Here is a 21,101-nt window from a genome sequence, read left to right on the forward strand (position 1 = left end):
GATTTTAACGTTTCATTTAGAATTATGTGATCATCAGGTGAATTAATCTCTCGGTAAATAATGCAGTCATCTGCGAAGAGCCTGATTTTGGTTCTGGATTGGGCAGGTAGGTCGTTTATGTAAATGAGGAAGAGAATTGGAGCCAGGACACTACCCTGTGGAACGCCAGACGTGACCGGGACAATTTCGGACGCTTCTTTTTGGACTACAACAAACTGCTGCCGATCCGTCAAGTAGTCAATGAGCCAGTTAACAATGACCCCATCGCCTAACGTGGATTCAAGTTTCTTAATTAGTTTATTATGTGGTACACGATCAAACGCTTTGGATAGGTCCAAAAAAATTAAATCTATTTGCTTCTGACCGTCAATGCTTAGTGATAAATCATGGGTGAGCTCTAACAGTTGAGTGGTCGTCGAGAGACCCTTCCGAAAACCATGTTGGCAAGGGGACAAGAAGTGCTCACGTTCAAGATGTGTTATTATGTGTTTAAGGATTACGTGTTCAAGAATCTTACACACTGTACAAGTTAAAGAAATAGGCCTGAAATTAGACACATCTGTCTTGTTTCCCGATTTATGTACCGGAATTATTTTGGCAAGCTTCCATTCTTTCGGCAGTCTACCCACAGTTAATGACTTATTAAAAAGAACGCATAGATATTTTGATACCCATTCAGAGTATCTTTTAAGAAAAATATTTGGTACGTTATCAGGTCCGGTGGATTTCTTTGTATCTAAGGCTAATAAAAGGTTTAATACTCCGGCTTCGGTTACCGTGAGAGGTACCATAGTACCGTGATTAAACGGGCCTATGGGTGGTAAGTTACCATCATCGACTGTAAACACAGACTGGAAGTAGGTATTAAGTAAGTTTGCTGTTTTTACGTTGTCTTCAGGTGATGTGGGTTGATCATTACGTTTCTTGGGGTTTAAGTAATTCCAAAATTTTGTAGGAGCGCTCTTCATAAAACTAGGCAGGGTCTTAGTGAAGTAATTAGACTTTGCATGCTTTATTTTAGATTTAAGAGTGGTAATTGCCGTGGCAAGTAGGTTTACGCTTGATTGTTGAGAGTTTGCTTTTCGTGCCTTTCTAAGCCGTTTTACTTTTCGTTTGGCGTGGATGATATCTCGCGTAATCCATGGGTTTCCTTTATTAGGCCTCTTGCGTTTGGTTGGCACGTAATTATTAATACAAAAGAAGATTATATCTTTAAACTTGTGCCATAGTCTGTCTATGTCTGCTGAATTTTCTGTCGCAAGCTTTTCGAAGTCGTCGTATTCGTGAATCAAATGGTCGAGTATGCTTACATCGTCAGCATTCATAAAATCGTGAAACGTTGTCGGTGGTGGCAAGGAAACCAGTCGGCCTTCTTCCGGTATAGAGCAATACGTCAGCTGGTGGTCTGATATGCCTTCAAATATATCTATTTTACTGTTTTCAGGTGAGTAGTGATCGCTTATAAATATTAGGTCCAGAACATTAGACGTTGTTCCTTGCGTGCGCGTGGGTTCCTTGATTAGTTGGTGCAGGTTAAAATCTAGCATGATATCGCAGACGATATCGGAGTTCGGAGAATGAAACGTCATGGCTTGCCAATCGATATCAGGGACGTTGAAATCGCCAAGCAAGATCAGTCTGGTGCCTTTTAGGTGTGTAGCTATATAGTGATACAAGGAGCGTAGAACTTCAGGATCGCTCGAGGGACTACGATAAACGCACCCAACAGCGACACTCTGACAGCCAATTTTTAGTTTGCAAAAGATTGCTTCCACGTTTTCCACATCTGGGAGAACAGTGAAAGGAATAGTGTTTTTTATTAATATGGCCACGCCCCCGCCACGAGTGGGTCTATCTTTTCTTGCGACAGAGTAATTGGGCGTTGATATCTCGTCATCCGTGATATCAGCTGTTAGCCATGTCTCTGTTATGGCTACGAAGTCAGGTTTGAGGCCCAACAGTAATGATTCCATGTGTTCTGATTTATTAAGGATGCTGCGGGCATTTACGTTAATGAAGCTTATTTCGGAAGCTGGTTCGCTCGTCGGGGTCGTAATGTTAGCGGCAGGGGGGTAGCACTGGGGTCGTCTTCTCGCTTGTTTTTTGATTGCGCCGCATTGTTCGGTACAGCTTTTAAAGGGATGACTTTGTTGCTCACATCATCCCAATAAAAGGCCTCATCGTTTATCCAAAGTTTGTCATAAGCCAGCGCCACTTTATCTCCAGCTTCTTTTTTTGGTTTTCCGTAATTCCAGAGCTTCTTTCTTATATCCCGAACTCTGGCTGAGAAATCTTCGCTAATCGAGTAATTTGTCCCTTTCAATTTTGAACAGCTTTTGAGAACGGTGGTTTTTTCGCGAGAGTCAACTAATTTCAGAATTATTGGTCTTTGCTTATTGGGTGTAGGCTTCCCTAGTCTGTGGATTCTTTCGATGGAAACCGGGGAACATTTAAGAATATCTGTAATAATGGTATCATTAATTAGCTTATCAAGGCTTGCACTGTTTTCTTTTTCACTCTCCGGGACGCCAAACACGAGCAGATTTGACCTTCTTGACTGGTTTTCGAGGTCATCAATCTTAAGTTCTAATGTACGCACAGTGGTTTGCAGGTGAGCGACTTGGTCTATACAGGAGGATACTTTTTTGTCAAGCAACGCAAGGCTTTCAAGCTTAGTTTCGATAGACTTTAGTCGTTGCTCCTTAATATCTTTCAGGTCAAGAGCAATTAGTTCAAGTTGTTTCGAAATGGATTCCAAGTCAGGGCCGGGATTTGTCTCTATATCGCCTCCAAGTAATAACAGTTCTTTAACGCAGAAAGCCAAGTCCCAAAATAACGAACAAAGCAGCCAATTATCTTCTAAAGCATTAAATGCATTAGAAGATAATTGTCTGAATTTCTGAAGATTTTTTTGACGGGTAACCCTCACCACGCGAATTGACAACTATTAAGGAAAAAAAAAACAAATAACCATGTGTGGCTTAAAGGAAGCACTTTACCTGTACTCTTTTTTGCCAAACAAGGCCAGTTCGATCCTTATTTCACCCCTGCCGGGAAAACATAATGACACGCTCTCACTGGGTAGGGCGCGATTGAACCGCAGAGTTTGGCCATTCCGAGTAGTCTAAACCACGTGGCATCGCAGAGCCATGTTTACGAACGAAGAAGTCATTGTAAACGTACAGGGGAGAATTAAAAGAAATACGAACAATGGAGCGCACAGACTCTGACGCAAAGGTGTTTCAAAGTAAATTGCCGATGCCGCTTCTTGATCAAGCAGTTCCCCTAAGAGCAGGCCACACTCTCGAAAGCTCAGTACGAACTGCGCATGTGTGCAGTTTACCGACTTTGCAGCCAGACAGTACAACATACGCCGGAGGCTGTGCGCTCGGTTTGTTCGTATTTATTTTAATCTCCCGTGTACATGGTCGCCCCGCCTCCTGTAAAGTTGCCGAAATAGCTTTAATGCGGATTTCTTTGGCCCAAGTTTTCATAGAGACTTTTTCGTGCTTTCAGGAGCCTCGCCTTAGTTACTCGAGGAAGTTTGTTTGATCTATCAGCAGATGCCCTATACTAAATTTGATAACATTTAGCAAGCAATCACTCAATGTCAACCCAGTACGTGGAGGGAAAATGCCAGTGAGGGAGCGAGCTGCTCGTTATAACCCTCCCGTTCCTTCGTGATACACGTGCTGCATCTTGCGTAATAGACGGCTGGCTGCTCACGTGGTCGTGGCGTGGCCCTGACCCTTCCCTGACCGCTGCAGCGCCACCGCCACACTCTTTCACTCGCCCTCCCCCCCCCCCCCCCCCCCCCCCCCCCCCCACCCCCCCCCCCTCCCGCAGCCGTCATTCTTGTCCGTGTGCCATGCACGCGACAGTTCATATCACAAGCTAGCTGCAGCACTGTGGAGGCTACATTGTTATCAATAGTGCGCCCACTGAGGGCGCCTAATCCGCCGTGAAGGGGGTCCTGAAAGGACACTCCCTTCTCCCCTCTCGGCAAGTGGCACCGCACGGCCCCGGCGCCTTTTGTCGCTTCCTTCGCGGTGAGTTAAGCGCCCTGAGGGGGACAACAATGTAGCCTCCACAGTGCTGCAGCTAGCTTGTGATATGAACTATAGACATCCCCCTGGAAACGCATGTAAGGGACGCATAGGGGGGCTAGAGGCAAGCAGCTTCACTGTAAAAGATACGCGCCGAATTTTAGGCGGCTTTCGGGTAATTTTTGTTACCACTGTCGTCTGTGTCGGGCATATTGTTGCAGTCATTCCGTACAATGACAGCGAAACGAAATCGTTTCCAACCTTCTCCGGTTAAGGGACTCAAAAAAAAAAAAAAATCTAAATCGCATCTGGGAACGGGGCGCGGTTCCGGAGTCGTGGAAGCTGGCGTCGGTCTTCCTCATCCCGAAGCCGGGGCGCGCTCCAGACATGACTAATCTCAGATCGATCTCACTCACATCGTGCATAGGCAAAGTTGCGGAACATCTTACTAACAACCGCATCTCCAAGCACATCGAAGACCGCGGTCGTCTCTTTGCGTATAACATGATGGGCTTTCGACCATCACTTTCGACTCGACGCCATGAAACTGATCAAGTATCTGATCATCGACAGGGACACGAGGGACGTTAGAGCTATCCTAGGCTTAGATTAAAGAAAGCCTTCGATACCGTCTCGCTCGCCCACATACTGGATTCCATCTTTGAGCTGGGCCTTGGCCAGAACTTTCACTTGTTTATCAGCTCGTTTCTAAGACATAGAAAGGCCACGCTAAAGATTGGGGACCTCAGGTCAGAGCCCATCGAGCTGGGCACGAGGGGGACACCGCAGGGTTCGGTGGTATCCCCGCTCCTGTTTAACATTGCCATGTGCAAATTGTCTCGGAGACTCTCGGATGTGAGGGGCATCAACCACACACTCTACGCTGGCGACATTAACGTATGGGGCGTCGGAGGCTGTGAGGGTATAAGCGCTTCAGGAAGCGCTAGATCGCACAGAGGCTTTCCTCGCTGGGAGGGGGCACACCATCGCCAAAATAACCGCTAAGATGGATAGCATGATACCGTTATTTACTCGGGTCTTGAGCAGTCGAGGAGGTATCAAAGAGGACAATCTCTTGAGGCTCTTCTATGCATTCTTGATGAGCCACGTCACGCACGTGGCGGCCTTGCACTGCTGGCAGAATCATGAAAAGGCTATGCTTAATTTACTAATTCGTAAAAGCATCAAGCGCGTGCTGGGTATCCCGATGAATGCCAGCACAAAGAGGCTCATGCAGCTCGGGGTTCACAACACTTTAGAGGAAATCATCGAAGCGCAGCACACGGCTCAGACTGCCAGGTTGTCGTCTTCGCCCGCTGGCAGGGAGATTCTGGTGGTTATGGGCTGTAATCCATCCCTAGAGGAGGAGCGCAAGGTTGGCCTTGCTAAGGAGCAGAGAGCCGTTATAACTATCTCACCGTTTCCCCGCAACGTGCACCCGCAGCACAATGCAGGCAGGCGAAGGGCCAGAGGCGAGGCCTACTAAAACAATTTCGCGACAACCCGCACTCCGCGTGCTTTGTGGACGCCACGCAGTACGGCCGGTCGGCAAACTTCTCGGCAGTCGTGGTGGATCACAATGGCACAGTTCTGAATTCTGCATCTTTCAGGAACCCCACCCCGGCTAGAGCCGAGTAGGCTGCGGTGGCTTTTGCGTTACTTGACGACAGCCGGCATCGAATATACACGAATCCCCGCGCAGCCGTTAGAGCCTTTGCATCAGGTTTCGTTTCGGCTGAGGTCGCTCGCATCCTAGGGAATAAGGTCATTTCCTCACACACCATCACCTGGTTTCCCGCTCACCTGGGGTCGCACTTGTCCTCTGTAACTAACCTCAACGAGGTCGCCCACACCCGCACGCGCGAGCTAACCTACCGCGCCGGGTCAGACGGAGGCGGCTCCTCGCAGATTGGTTGGGAGGTCTTCAGAGACACTTTATTCACATTCAACGAGGTTATTCAGCACTATATAGCTGGGCAGGCGAACGTTTCCTTTTCCGCACGAGAAACTCTCGAGGCCGCAGGCAGCCACGCTCCGAATTTTGCAGACCAGGTCTTACCCTAGTCTATCCACTCTCAGCTCCTACACGGACACTTTTGAACCGGACTGCTCGGATTGTGGCGAACGTAGCAATTTAGACCATATGCTCTGGCGGTGTCCCTCACTTCGGGGCCCTCAACGCATAACCGAGGAAGAGTGGCGCTCCGACTTGGGGAGCCCTAGAGTTCCTCTATATAGCTCCCGCAGGGATATACATATAGAGGAACTCTAGGGAGCCCCGATCTACTACACCAGCTAAGGGCCGTCCATCCCACGACGCGGCGGTGAGGCTCGGCCTCCCCGTCCGGCCCACCGCGCTGCCGCCCTGAAAGGCGGCGGTGCTCCTCAGGACCTTCAATAAAGTTCATTGCCTGTCTGGCTGTCCACCAAGAAAGAAATGACGAAGCGCTTCAATAAACCGTTGACAAATCACGGGATAACATCGCTCCCTAAAATGCTGCGTCAACGGTGGCGTATTCTTACTACTTGTTCAACACATGTCTATTTCATTTATGCAAAATTGACGTTGTAGTGCATGGTGCGAAGATTTTGTCATGATTTCTGGCGCTTCTGCTGAAACTTTGCATATGGGTCGTTGAAACGTGCAGTCTTCCCCTGTGACGTGGCTTTCACATGAAACACCGCCGTTATTTTCTTAAACGGAGCTGTTAAAGCCGGAAGCCGGAGGGGCTCAGCTACTTCACAGCAGCGCCCCTACTTTTCGCATTGTAATGTAATGGAGAACAAAAGCTTCTACGAAACTGGGAGTCCCAATCGACTAACCTTGTTGATTCTTGACACTACAGCTTATTTTTATTCGTGTTTTTTGTTGACGTGGCCTTTCACTCGTTCGCTGCGTGCTGACGCGGCTGCAGGCAATTCCATAGTTACTCATGGCAATTCTGCCGCCTGCCCTACCCGCAGACACACGGCGTCACATTCACGCGACCCGGCCTTGGCCTGGCCAGATGAGACTCCGCTCATGGAGAGCGTTGGACGAGATTACCAACGACCTAAAAAGGGGACACGTGAAGGCCGACCGAGCAGCGAGAACGTTTAATTTGTGGTAGTTTGAGTTGGTCTTATTCGAGTTGAAGTGACACTACAAACTGCAAGAGCGCGCTTCTGCGTTCCTAGTTAAAAAAAATCCCGGGCCATCTCCACTAACGTGAAACCTGGGGATGTGCGAAGCATGCAGTGTATAAGTGTTTTTTTGGCGCCTTGGCGTTTTTGCCCACGGAGATGAAACCGTTGGGGGGTAGACGTATACAGCTTTGCTGTAAAAGTCTCTTGTCTTTGAAGCACGAAACGTTCTAACACAAGGCGTAAACGAGTGTTCCGGTGCTCTTTTTAGTACGCGTTACGTTCTAGCGCGAGGCGTGAATGAGTTCCCCGGTGTTTTGGTACAGTGACTACATGAGACGACGATTACGACTACGACGGCGACGACAGGAGACGCCAACAGCCCCAGCCACTGAGGGGCTTCGCCCCTACAAATAATGCCCTCCAAAGATCTGTATCACTGACATTACACCATCGCGTCAATTTCCCTTGACTTACGCCGTTGTAAATGCCGTAGTCTGCTAGTAGCTACGTCAGAATTGGAGTCAGCGTAATGTAGCGTGACTTAGTGCAGTAATGATTGATTCAACGGGTATGCCAATATCTTCCCCCAACCTCGAAATGAAATTGCTATAAAAAAATCAGCAGGAGGAAGGAGAGAACGCATTATGCGGGGGAGTTACATGGCTTGTATAGTTTATCTACAACCGAGCTTATGACGCAACAGAAATTAGTTTCCACTCACGTTTGCTGTTCGGCTTGTTAGCACCTGTTGGATGTATACTGCCAAAGCGAAGCTCGCAACTGACGCTGCACTTATAATTTCTACATCTCTGTATTTTTTTTGTCTTCTCCTGCACGCAGAGGTCAGCCGCTGCAGCAAAGGCTGCGAGAAAGATCTCGCGATGACTTCTTTCCGGCCGCTTCCACGATAGCCGTTGCACCGAGTCAGCCCAGCCTGGCGGCGGGAGGGAACGCGGCGGCCGAGGCCACGCTGGGAAGATTTCTTTCACGGCGGCTCAAGTTTCCTCGGCCTCTTATGCCGCGCAAGTGTGTGGCCGTATCTCGAAGAGTGGGTCATCACTTGGATGTTTTCCCGCTATACGCTTATCAACTGCATGTTTTCGCCGTCAGATTAATTACCGCGAGAACGTGCGCACATTTACCGAGTAAAGTGCGCAGAAAAGCTGTCTCTTGCTCCGAACTTTGTGGGGAAAAAAATCACCCAGCAGCCTTGCGCTCGAACTTCAGGTGAAATAGAGGTCGAATGAGGTGCCGGTCCCGGCGCAGTCTCCAGTAATCGAACGTTAGCATGTCAGAAATAGCTACAGACCGGGTCGCTGTATCCTGCACTCTGTAATAGATGTACCCTAATCGACGTTGGTTGACCTTTACAGTGCAATATAGTGCCCCCTCTTGCTTTGCGGACGAAATTATCAGCCGCAGATTCCACCAATACACGTCGTGAAAAATGTGGGCTGAAGCCTCCTTGGGCGCAAAGGAACTCAAAAACTACCAGAGCACATATTTCAGGCCAGTCAGTCGGGCTTCATGAGCACAGTCCACCCACTAGCCATGCAGGCGTCGGCGTAAGGATTGCTTTCTTATCATTATATCACCCCAAAAATAGGCTTCGCCAGGTGCAAGTAAAGGAAATCCCTTTTAAAGCTTTACTGAACGAAAGAATTTTAAATAATTTTGCTTCGACCATGTTTGAAATTTATCGTACATGAGTCCAAGTGGCATTTATCTTGCAAAAAGCGCGGCCCCGTTTGAAAGACGCGCGCTTTTCGTCTTTTGACGCCCCTCATTGGTTGCGCCCGTCATGACGTCAAAGGAGGGCACCCTTCGGCCGCGCGGGTTGTCGGAAGCATTGCGAACGATCGCACGGTTGCCTTTGCGGCAATTTAGCTTGCAGTTTAATTTTCGCACATGACTGGAAGTTTGTTTTATAATTTCCCGTGCTGTTGGTTCAATTATCGTGGAGCTTAAATTTGCTTTACACGACAGAGAACCCCAAAGCAGTGACTGTAACGTCGACTAGTGGGTTCCATCAAAATATTTTTGAATTAGGCAACCAGCATAGGGGGATTTTATACCTTATGTTAATATTAGGCACTGCCTTAACTGTTTCTTATTATACTCAAAACCATTTATGCCGAAGATTAATGCGCGTTTTATAAACAATCTACCAGCGTAAAGCACGTACGTGCACTGCGCGATAAAATAGCGTTCATGCGCTGTAAACGTATATGCGAGACACATCTTGCCGGTACACGCATAAACCAACAAGCAGACTCTGCTTCCGAATTTCCTTTGTTCGTTGTCGCCCACCCCAGCCCCGCTACTCATCCCCGTACACAGACCCACACGCGCGTGCCATTTCGGCAGCGGCGCTACTGCGCCTCCGCGATTGCTAGCTGCACTTCGGTGAGTGGCGTCTTACTACTTCACATGCATTTATTCTGAAAACACTGCAGCATACTAGTGCCTGTTCAGCATTATTGGCTGTAGTAGGGCTTGATTTTCGCTTGTGCGTTGCGCATTCTGCTACAATATTACGGCCACCTCGTTATAATTAACAGACCAGTCGGACAAGGCAGTTACGTTGTAGTTACGTTACTTTAGGTAACAATCACCAAACGTTTGTGATAATGAATGGTTGGCCTGTTTTAGCATTTCTAGATTTAAGCATTTACCGCGCTAGTCGGACAGAGGCCGTATATTTACTCTTCGCTCCTAATTTTTTTAGTATCATCATTATATATATCACCGACTATCACTGGAGCACACTTGAGGTTCAGTGACAACGAGTGCTTGCCAGGTTATAATATGCAGCCACACGGAATCTTGGGCAAAAAATTATGCCCCCGCAGTCGACACAAATTATGGCACGGTGGTGGTTCGGAGTGGTGTTTTTTTTTTAATTCCAGACTAACATCACCTTATCGTGACATGTATACTTGCAAAATGAGTAATATGGTTGTCTTGGTTCTTTTACTTTGTAGGAATACTGTTTACCTCTTAGCTGGGAGAGAACTTCTATCAGGATTTGCCCCTTGTTTTAGTTTCGCCAAAAAATTATTTTTTCAACACTCTCCTGAGCATATAGGGAAAGAAAACCGACGCGTTTAACGAAACAAGTATTTCCTGAACAAATGTGACTTGGTTTCTGGAATGGAACGAAATATCCCCGGCCAAAGTACAGCAGTATTCCCCATCCTTCCTAAATCTAGGATCTAATGTGAACATTCACGTCCGTCGCATAAAAAAAACGCATTGGAGCGGTTTAGAAAGTATTTAACGTAGTGTAGTATATTCTCTGTCATCAAGCACAGCCACCTCGGCTGTCGCTTCCGTATGCTATCAAGCATCCCGGCGTGGCATTATTCTGCTTAGGAATACGGCATGATAACGTATGCCTCGTTTGGCATTCGTGCATACTTTTTGAACACGAAAATTGTACAAATGAGTGCTATCAACCACAACAAGTATCATTCACAAGGAAACACGGCGAAAAGAGCATGGCCGGGGCGGCCGATCCTGCCGGAAGTCCAGGTATGACGTTTTTCAGCCGGTTTTCGCCCGCGCTCTTCGGTCTTCCGGCATCGCGCGGCGAGATGGGGGTGGGGCATCGGGCCACTTTTGTTTGCTCATTGCGCCGCTTCTATTGCATGTATTGCGAAAATATTTCGTACACATGAACTATTCAATGTGTACTTGCTGCTAGGTAACTTTTCTTTTAATTCTAAAACCGCTTCCCCTTCCCTTTAATGCTTCCTGACCTGTGAGGGCATCTGGCGACACTTGCCGGAGATGGGAAATCACTGTTGATGATTAATGTTTGTTTGTTTACTCCCTCGTCTGTTTGTTTAGTTGAGACGTTTATTTACACATGGACGAGGGCTTACGCCGGGCAGTGGAGAGGGTCTGAAATCGTCACTGGACCGCACCGTTATTGTGTCTGCATTTGTATACGTGCTTCATCTCGTTTCCTTGTTGTCTGGGGTTGCGCAAGCATCTTCCGGTTCGTTGCTGTGATTTCATGAACACGCGTGGCCACTCATTAAAATTTCCGCACTAATAAAACATTAGCCCTCAATGGAATATTTCTATAAACTTCCGTAGGTAGATGATGGACTGATATTCTACTTTTATGTGACGGTAATTAGCTTCGTGAGAACCACTAATTTTTCTTGAAATGTTGGTTGATAAAATAAGCAAAAAAAACTTGTCTTTGAAAATGGTGTGAGGCCTCCGCCGAATTCGGCACGCTCACTTAATCGCGTGCTTACTTATTAAAAGCTTAAAATCGTCTTGAAATGGTAACGCATGTGATTTTCTCTAAAATAATTTCATATTGTTAAACATTTAGCTTTTGGTTAATAGTCAAGCCTAAATAAAATATACAAACCTTCATAGCAAAAATACTCGAGATCGTCGGTTAAATGCCGCAAACCTTGATGCCAAAACTTTCAAACTCGATTCAAAGTAGATTTTGTGTTAGACGAGAAAATAAGTTTAGACGTCTGCGATTGCACCCCGTACCTGCAGTGCGCCGGACGCAGGTTTTGCAAGCATGCAATGCAAATTCAAATATCTAGTGTACCAATCGGGAAACGGGCCACAGATTCGTACAGTGAAGCCTGACTCTATAGCTTTAAAAAAGTGGTCCAAAATATTTAAAACAATGCCATTTCATTTCACCGGCTTTCTGCCATTAGTTCTAGTAATGAAAGCTTCGGGTGTGAACGTTAAGGCTTTCAAATCGAAGCTTTCTTTGACCAACTTGCGCCGAAGATCGTAACGCGAAAACGCCCCGAAGAAAAGCCAACTTTACACTACGGATTTAACAAAACGATGGCGATGATAAGGGAAGGCACATCGCCACAAGAGAAAAACGCTTCCCGTGACAGGAATAGAACCTGCCTCCCTCGCGTTATGGAACCGACGTTCATCCGACTGCGCCATCCCGACGCGGTCAAAGCAGTTTGGATTTTAGACTGAGTTTAACTTCGGTTGCATGAAAGAAAGCTTCGCGTTTTAACCATGCTTATCTTAAGAAGGGAGTTTTGATTTTTTATAGCGGCGATGAAACTTCTTGAATTTTCACTTATGCCTGCGCCTGATGACCAGTCTTGGCATCCAATAAGCGCATACCAAGTGAGCACAAGTAATTTCGAAATTCATTACCCAGCATATGCTCAACCTCTCTCTATCTAGCAACTCAAAGCTTTCATGGCGTGGCTCGAATGGCAAATGTAATGATTAAAAGAAGTGGTAAGGAATAACAGCAAGTCGGATTTCTCTGAATTTCCCCATTCTGCAAGCTGCGATAGTGGAACTGGCGAGAGGTAGCGAAAAATCCCCGGCCATCTCCAGTAACGTGAAACCTGGGGAGGGGCGAAGCATGCAGTGTATAAATGTATTCTTGGCTTCTTGGCGTTTCTGCCAACAGAGGTGAAACCGTTGGGGGGTAGAGGTATCTTTGCTGTAAAAGTCTCGTGTCTTTGAAGCCTGGAGCATTCTAGCGCGAGGCGTTGGAAACGAGTGTCGCTAAGGCTTTGCGCTGCTGAGCACGAGTTCGCAGGTTCGATTCCCGGCCGCGCTGGCCGCTTTTCTGATGGAGGTGAAAAGCAAAAACGCCCGTGTGTACGAGATTTCGGCGCACGTTAAAGATCCCCAGGTGGTCAAAATTAACCAGGAGCCCTCCACTACGGCGCGCCTCATCGCCTGCGTTGCGTTAAATCAATCAATCAATCAATCAATCAATCAATCAATCAATCAATCAATCAATCAATCAATCAATCAATCAATCAATCAATCAATCAATCAATCAATCAATCAATCAATCAATCAATCAATCAATCAATCAATTATATTATTAAATTAATTAATTAATTAATCGATCAATCGACCAATCAATCAATCAATGTAAATGAGTGTCCCGGTGTGTTCTTTTAGTACGCGTATACGTTCTAGCACGAGGTGCTGGAAAAAAAGGGTCCCGGTGTTTTAGCACTACATGAAACGACGACGACAGCAGACGCCGACAGCCTGCGCGCAAGGGGCTTCGCCCTAAAAAATCCACTTGTGAGATTCCAGATAATGACGTGAATCGCACGGACTGAAAAGCTGGTGCCCCTGCGCAGTGTTCCGCACGATGCGCAATCTCACATAGCTTCGACGCGTAACTTCGAAAATTATTTTCTCGCCTCAAACAAAATAAACTGCAGCGAACAGTATTTTGAAATTTTAATTACAGTGGATGGTGCATTTAACCGATTATCCTAGATATTGTCCTTGCGTTTAATTTATACCTTTATATCAGCCAAAGGCAAGTTTTCAGGAAATGAGGGAATTATTTTAAGATTTTTTTTTTAAGATTCAAAAATTTTTATTTCCTCAGAAGTACGAGCAGAGGCCATTTTCAAATTGTCATTTTAGTAACATTTTCAAGTACCATTTTCAAATTATTTGAAGACTAAAGCGAATGGTACCCAGGAACCACTAAACCTATTTTAAGGAGCCAGAAGGCCAACATACTTTGTTTAAAGAAGTTCGAGATGGTACCCAAGTCTGTTTGTGTGTGAGAATGCGAATGCATGGGTGCGCTGTGCAGTGTTAGAGATATTCGTTTGCGATTTGACCGTACGCATTCAGTCTAGGAGCCGACGCCGCCGTTGTCGATGACGATGCCGATGCCGAAGGTGCCGCAGACGTGAAACCAGTCGATGTCGAGACCCAGAGAAGCGCAAGCGCTAGAAGTCGGCGCGGCGCGTGTTGAAATCCTGTGTTGAAATTTTCATGTCCCCAGGCGAGCGCCTATCGGCATATCCTTATCCTGCTGCGTCGTCAGCACTTTCCTCTACAGCTCTCAGTCTATCGGAGTTATCTCGAAAAAAGTCATACTAAAATTATAAAAAGTCATTACGGCGAGTTTCCTTTACTTGAAAGTTATTTCACATAGAGGCTGTAAGCGTTACAAAATTCCTGTTTGCTGTCAGTACATGGCCCTTTACGAAGGTAGTAGAGTTACAGAAAACGGCTGCAACTCTTGTTTTATCGAAACTATACCGGAAAAAAATTATCTGAGAGTTAAGCTAAACTTAACCCTTACGAAGTATCCACCGTAACAACTGCCCTGGCCTTCCACCTTCGCGGTATTGGAAGGGCTATCAATTTTTTCAGAAACTTTCTGAAAAATTCTGTGGTAAAATGAGAAATAAAAATGAATTCTTGGTATGTAGTGTAAAAGTCCTTGTCTTTCAGAATTTAAAGGCGCCATGAAGACAAAATGCAAGTTTGTTCATTCAAAAGATTGCCTCGTGAGAATAACACTGACACCACTTTTTACGCAAACTTTACTAAAATAAGCTGTATAATAAGGAAAACAGCGAATAGCCGCGTGACTCCCTAGTGACTTCTCCGCGCTGACCCGTTGGCGCATTATGGGCAGTTCGTTGCGACTGGCTGTGCCCGGCAAAATCAAACACAAATTTAAGCAGATTAAACAAGAATTATAAGCTTGCAGAACGAGCTATTGGAGCTTAAATTTAATGCACAGTTTTTTATATAGTAAGAATGTTGGGCTAAGGAATATTATTTACGAATGAACACGTAAACATAAAAGCACTGGTGCGTACGGCGCGCACTATGCCGGCCGACGCTGCACAGCCGTCGAGCGCGTTGGACTTGTCTGGCGTACTGGCATAAGCCACACAGCCACTTACGTAACCCTTCCTGTCGAGTCGTAGACAATACTTTGCGAAACGATTACTATCAACCGTTACAATTGGCCAGGCACAAGTCCGGTGAGAAAAAAACGTATGCGGACAATGATCCTTCAGCGGTACAGTTACGCCATCTAAGAAGGCTGACGGTAACCAGGCTAAAAAATATGTTTTTGCCGCAAGCGGCAGCTTAAATCCGCATACTAACTTTTGTTTGATCCCCTTCACTGGATAACCCATTGTCAATGTAAGGAAAACCAGATTCGGCGGGAGATTCGAAATTTCGGCTTAAATTCCTTTATTTCGCAGTGATTAAAGTATCGGTTGCTGCGGGACAAACATTGAGGGCACTATAAAACGTCATATCTATCGAATAAAACAAATTTCTATTTTGTATTAATGGCCTTTGTAAGTATTGACAGCCCACGCGCAAGGTTTGACGTCGAAAAGGACACGGTTATTGTAGGGTTCCAGGTCGTCTGGTTCACCGTACGATCCCACCCTTCACCTGGGTGGGTGACGTCCAATTTTGTCTCCTCTCATATTAAAGTTTGCTACAACAACAATAACAACAACAACTACTACTACTACTACTACTACTACTACTACTACTACTACTACTACTACTACTACTATTACTACTGCTACTACTGCACCCTTTTTAAAAAAAAAAAAGGAAGCAGGGCAGCTCGTTTGCCATTATCCGGGCAGCTTTGATTGCCGCCCTGAACGGTGACCGCCGGCGCTGGAATCTCGTTACGATTCCCTGGAAGACAAACCGTTGACCACAGAGGGGCATGCGTGCATCGCACTACGGGCATTTTCCACCCTCGGCTGTGGTGGAAGAACCACCGTGGCAGAGAGCGACCACTGGGATATTAATTATCGCGAGAAGAAACGCCGTGGGAAAGAATGAATACGGAGAAGCGTCAGCGCCAAAAAAAGCAACATTGCGATCCGCAAGAGGCGCCCCGTCAAGGACATTTGCGGACAAGTATCAGCTTTGTTACGTAGCTCCGATTTCAACTGACTATGCATGTGGTGAAATTGTATAAGTAGGGCCAGGATTGGGGTCAGCCACGGAACATGCAATGGATGGGGATCTATAGCTTTTAGCTCAGAAGTCTATTGATATTTGGCTAGTGAAATAGACTGAATTGAACTGACTTTGTAACGCATCATACTACGTGACTCCGGTGTGCACCGACAAATTTTTTTTTTCATGGTTCTGTTCAGACATTGCAGAACGTGCGATGGAAACACAAATATTGGAAGCATTTGCCGAGCATTTACACGATGGCTTGAAGTGCAGAGAGTAAGTGCATTTCCTTCGATCGATTAGCTTTGCGTACCCGCGCATTCTCAATGCCGATTACTGCTGGTAAATAAAAGCACCCAATTTACAACTGTCATGCTTTTCCGAAAGTATTCAACTACGCTTTCCACTGTACGGTTGCTCCGGCAATGACAGTCAAAATGGGCCCATTTCCCTCGAATCAACTTGACACAGGCGGCCAGTGACACATCGCGCGAGTGCCTTCCTGCATTGCCTCCTTCGCGCACAAGACATGTTGTCAAACGATGCGGATTCGCCTTCGCTGTCACCGGCAAGTCGCCTCACAGCAAACAAGTCAGCTGGATAGAACCATTTGCGTGCGCTAGTATTCGGCACTTATCACCATTACGTGAGCACCGAATGCGAGACAAATGAGTAGGCCGGGGCCTACAGCGGGGAAGTCCCCGACGTACAGGCAGCAGTCAGCGTTCTATGCGTCACACGCCCGCTGTCGTTGCGCTTAACCCTGGTGGAGGACCAATAGGCGACGCCGTGCCAGCACACCAGCCGTCCGCTGCTCTGTCGCGCGCTTGCGACGGCAGCGGGAATATGATGGCCCCGTTGTCTCCTCCCGCTAAGACGCGCCACCTGCCACAGGGGATGGGTGCGTTGCCGACGCCCGGTGAAAGGAGCGGCTGCGGCGGGAGCCAAGGTAGCTGCGCGGCGCACTTACGGTGGTCGTCGGTGCGAAGGCTTCCTCGTCCAGCGCGCCGTGCAAGAACCGGATCCTGCCACGTGCCGGCGCCGTCGGCGGCAGCCGTTTGACGCAAGCCGGAGGGCAAGAGGGCGCTCTCCTGCCGCTCTCGATAAGCGCGGCCGGACAAGTGAAATGCGGCGCTCACACCGCCGGCCGCAGTGCACCGACACCCGGCGCCAGTGGCTCGCACGTAGACGGCCTCTGCGACGACGGCGCTCGCAGCGCGGGTGGCGCAGTCGGCCGGCAGACCGGGTTAGTCGGCTGCCTCCTCATTTCGAACAGTGGTCGTCGGACGGGCCTTGCAGGGAATTCCTCGCCCCGGGCCAGTGCCTTCTGGGCGTGAGTGCTGAAGCGTCGTGTAAGGAGCTTCCACCCGAGACACGTCCTCCCCACCCGCTCACGGACGGCTGCTGACGGTGCCGTCGAGTTGAACGGCAGATTAGTGATCGGCCCTCCCGAGCGGACTGGCTCCGGTCGACATCCGAAACTTGCTACTCTGGCCAGCCTGACGAATACTCTTCGCTCTGTGCCATTCGCTGTGGAAGGATTTTCGTGGTGTTGTCGAATGATCTTAATAATGTATCATGGGGCATCAGCTTTTACCGGATGGAAAAAGGCTTTGGCAGATGTCTTTCGATAGTCTCACTATGCCACTGAACTCTACCCGTCGGAATATGCGCGGTAAATAAATAAGCACGCAACGATATCAACAGCAAGTCGTCCTACACAGCGAAATGTATTCCGTCGCCCACCCTGCTGGCTCAGTGGCTAAGGCATGGTGCCGCTGAGCCCGAGGACGCAGCCTGATTTGATCCCGGCAGCGGCGACTGTTTTTCTGGTGGAGGCGAAAAACAAATAAGCTCGTGTGTCGTGATTTCGGCGCACGTTAACCATCCCCAGGTAGTGTGAACTAATAATCTTAAGCCACCCACAACGACACGCCTGATGGCCCAAACGTAGCTTCGACCCGTAAAACCCCTAAATCAGAGATTTGTTTTCTCAGATTTATTCCGCTCGCAAAGAGCCGCAAAAAAAAAAAAAAGAGTTGTAATTGATGCTTGTAGTATATAAGTGTCCCTCGTTTGTTATTGACATGGGAACAAAAAGATATTGTGGATGTAAAAGCAGTCTACTGAATTATTTTTTCCGCACACAAAGTGATGTCAGGCACTTTCAACAGCTAATTCATAGTCGGTTCATAGAGAATTTGTTTGGGCCCACCATGCCATGAGCCACGGCCGTCGACACGTTTCAATGAAAATGACACAGTAAGGCAGATGATAATTGTTTATTGAAAATTTTCTGTAATAACCATGCCTTAAACAGGCCGGGGTGCATATAAAAATTTCATTAACAATGATATGGCAGATCTATTTTAAAACACGATAAGACCCAATACGAAAATTTCACTAGTTCTATACAAGGCAGCAGGATACTTGAATACGACGTTTGTAACACTGAACCTAGCAGTTGGAGTCGACGTTCTTCCATTAACTAACTCTGAATCTAAGGATACGTCAAAATAGTCCTTTACTTTGTTTTCGGTCCCGTATGGGAACCGATTTTTTTTTTTTTTTTTCTTACGTCGTGTCTTGCAAAAGTTACTGGTCTGCAAAGGCACATACGATGAAAAAAATGGTGGAAACACATGGACCCAAACAAAGGCTGATAAAAATCCGGAGATTCAGGACACAGCACAAGGCGGTTACGTTGGTCTTTGCGGCAGAGTCCTGCTGAAAGAATTACACCAATCGCTGTTTGGCTGAACGTCTGCTCAATTGCCACGGCTCATTTGGTTCATAAAACTGAGAAATCAACGTCAAATACAACGCCTTACTCGTTGCGCCACTGTGAATAAAGGGCAATTCGTTGAGACTCGCGTATATTACGTTAGTTTTTGAGCTAGCATCTATGATGGTGCCACGCACTGATTGTGTGTCCTCGACATGACGGTTCTTTAGACATAAATATTTTAAAATATTAACAAAGTTTTCTCTATTCGTGACGGATTTTACTTGAAACTTGTACAGGAATGATGTTCCTTTGATTTGTATGGGTGATGTAGGCCTCACTTCCTGTACAAACTATGTCTGTGTGGCTACCACCTGCACACGTTCGAGGACAAAATGTTTGTGACCGTGCTGTTTGGATGCGTGTGCCTAGAAAATTTGCCGCAGGTTTCTGTATCGTCTGGGTCTAGCGATGAAAAAACCCCTCGGAACACTGGTTAACGATTCTAAGGTTGAAAAAAAAAAAAAAAAAAGTTGACACCAAAAATCAAAGTGTCCCTCGTAAGGCGCGGTGTCATTATATACACGATTTGGCCACCAATTTCTGTTATGAAATTGACTGAAAGAGTATTGTGATGCGCAAGCGTTCCTCCCCTCCAAAGAAAAAAAAAAGGGTGAAAGAAAAGAAATAGAGGTTTTTCTTCCCTTCTTTGAGCAACAATAACAACTATGGGGCAGTACTGATGATTAAAATCTTCCCGTTGGCCGAAGTGAACGTCCCGTGGACAGCAGTACTGATGGTCTCGGAAAACGGCGTTCTAAGAATGAAACACCCCAGACGCCTGCACTTCCTTTGACGGAGCAGCGACAGCAGCTTCGTTCACGTATCCGTGCCACAGTTCACAGAGTTTTCTCCTGCCGTGCGGACCAAAGAACGCTGGCGCAGCGGCAATGGCGAGCGTGAAATCGGTGGAGGCCATCGCCCTGTTGTTACTGGAGCCTTTCGCTGAGCCAGGGCAGGAACTCGGTGAGGCGCGTGTAGACGCCGGGGTAGCCCACCGTGGCGCAGCGCTTGCCGAACGAGACGACGCCGATGAGGAAGAAGCGGCCGTCATCCGGCAGCACTAGTGGTCCGCCCGAGTCACCCTGCGCGAACAACAAAGTCATCGTTTTTTTTTTTTTTTGCGCGCGTTGCGTGTAAAAAGAAGTCCCGTGCTAATTGTAGAGCGACAGCTGTTAGCGGGACACTGTCCTGATTTTTCCGCGTCCACTGTGCGTTATAAATACAATATCGTTAATGCCTGTAAATGGTGCTTCACTTCAAGCCGACTAATACTGAGGGAAAGCCAACATTGGGCAGGTTAGCGAGATGGGAATGAATGTAAATTGAATCATGTTACCCGAAACAAAAAGGAGACGCCGACCAACCCAAGAGAAAACGTTCTTGACGTTTCGGCTTCCAGCGTGGAAGCCTTGTTCCCAATGAAAAAGGCTTTCGTGCTGGAAGCCGAAACGTCAAGAACGTTTTTGTTTGGATTGAAACGTTCTTGACGTTTCGGCTTCCTGCGTGAAGGCCTTGTTCCTAATGAAACAAGGCTTCCGTGCTGGAAGTCGAAACGTAACGAACGTTTTTGTTTGGACTGGTCGGCGTCTCTTTTTTGTTTCAAATGTACCCTCAGAGCCAGACGAGATTCCGTCATACTCACCCCTTTAAATTCATGTTATTTTCTCCAAGGTCATTTCAACTCAGAAAAAAATCTCGATGGCGTTGTCTTACGGTAGAAGGAACTCTCTGCGTGTACCGGTCCATAAGATCAATAAAAACCCAAGGCTAGTAGTCCCGTGACAGAATTTCAAACCAGAACCACGTAGATGTGTAAAAAGAAAAAAAAAAAAAATCGGCGCTGAGGCTTTATGGTCTGGGCTGTGTGAGAATCAGGCATACTTGGAATGTGAGCTTTATCTGCCTCCTGAGCTTATGTTTCGCTTTGACCGGGGATTCTTCAGCAATTTCTTGCAGTAAGCCGGTCCAAGGGAAGTTGTTTCTTGGATGATTCTAATCATGCGGTAAAATCGCCTCATTTAGTTGGGCAATTTGGCTGAGCGGCTTTGGTCAAATGGACATTGAAGTGGATTGGCCGGACTTTCACCTGTGACCTCCTAGTGTAGTTCGAATGGACAGAATAACCACAACCACAATCACCACCACCACTATCACCATCATCATCACCATCATTATCATCACCACCACCACCACCACAATCATCGTGCTATTCATGTTCACTGCACGATGAAGGCCTCTCCTACCGACATCCACCTGCTCCTGACCTGCTCTGTCCGAATCCATTCTTTGCCACTAAATTTCCATGTCTCATCCCTCCATGGAGTACTTGGACGTCTACTTCCAGTCCCGTCTCTCGGTAGCACCTCCATTCGGTGGTCCACTGGTTCTGACTC

General features: G+C 47.1%; 2 protein-coding genes across 2 annotated transcripts in view; both read right to left on the bottom strand.

Annotated features, from left to right (window-relative positions):
• The window catches only part of LOC144178302 (proclotting enzyme-like), a 439,300-nt gene that overhangs the window by 111,940 nt on the left and 306,259 nt on the right, over positions 1 to 21,101 (bottom strand). The gene's annotated exons all lie outside the window — the stretch shown is intronic.
• Positions 1 to 21,101, bottom strand: part of LOC144179461 (ovochymase-1-like) — a 70,778-nt gene that overhangs the window by 23,463 nt on the left and 26,214 nt on the right. Inside the window, exons 8-9 of the mRNA XM_077707821.1 lie at positions 19,638 to 19,790; positions 7,894 to 8,154 (exon numbers count right to left, since the gene is read on the bottom strand). Coding sequence (XP_077563947.1) covers positions 7,894 to 8,154; positions 19,638 to 19,790 — 414 coding nt within the window. The remainder of the gene's footprint in view (positions 1 to 7,893; positions 8,155 to 19,637; positions 19,791 to 21,101) is intronic.

The sequence above is a fragment of the Haemaphysalis longicornis genome, unplaced genomic scaffold (assembly GCF_048455015.1).
Source record: "Haemaphysalis longicornis isolate Haplotype H1 unplaced genomic scaffold, Haemaphysalis longicornis Haplotype H1 scaffold_4, whole genome shotgun sequence".
NCBI classification, from domain to species: Eukaryota; Metazoa; Arthropoda; class Arachnida; order Ixodida; family Ixodidae; genus Haemaphysalis; species Haemaphysalis longicornis.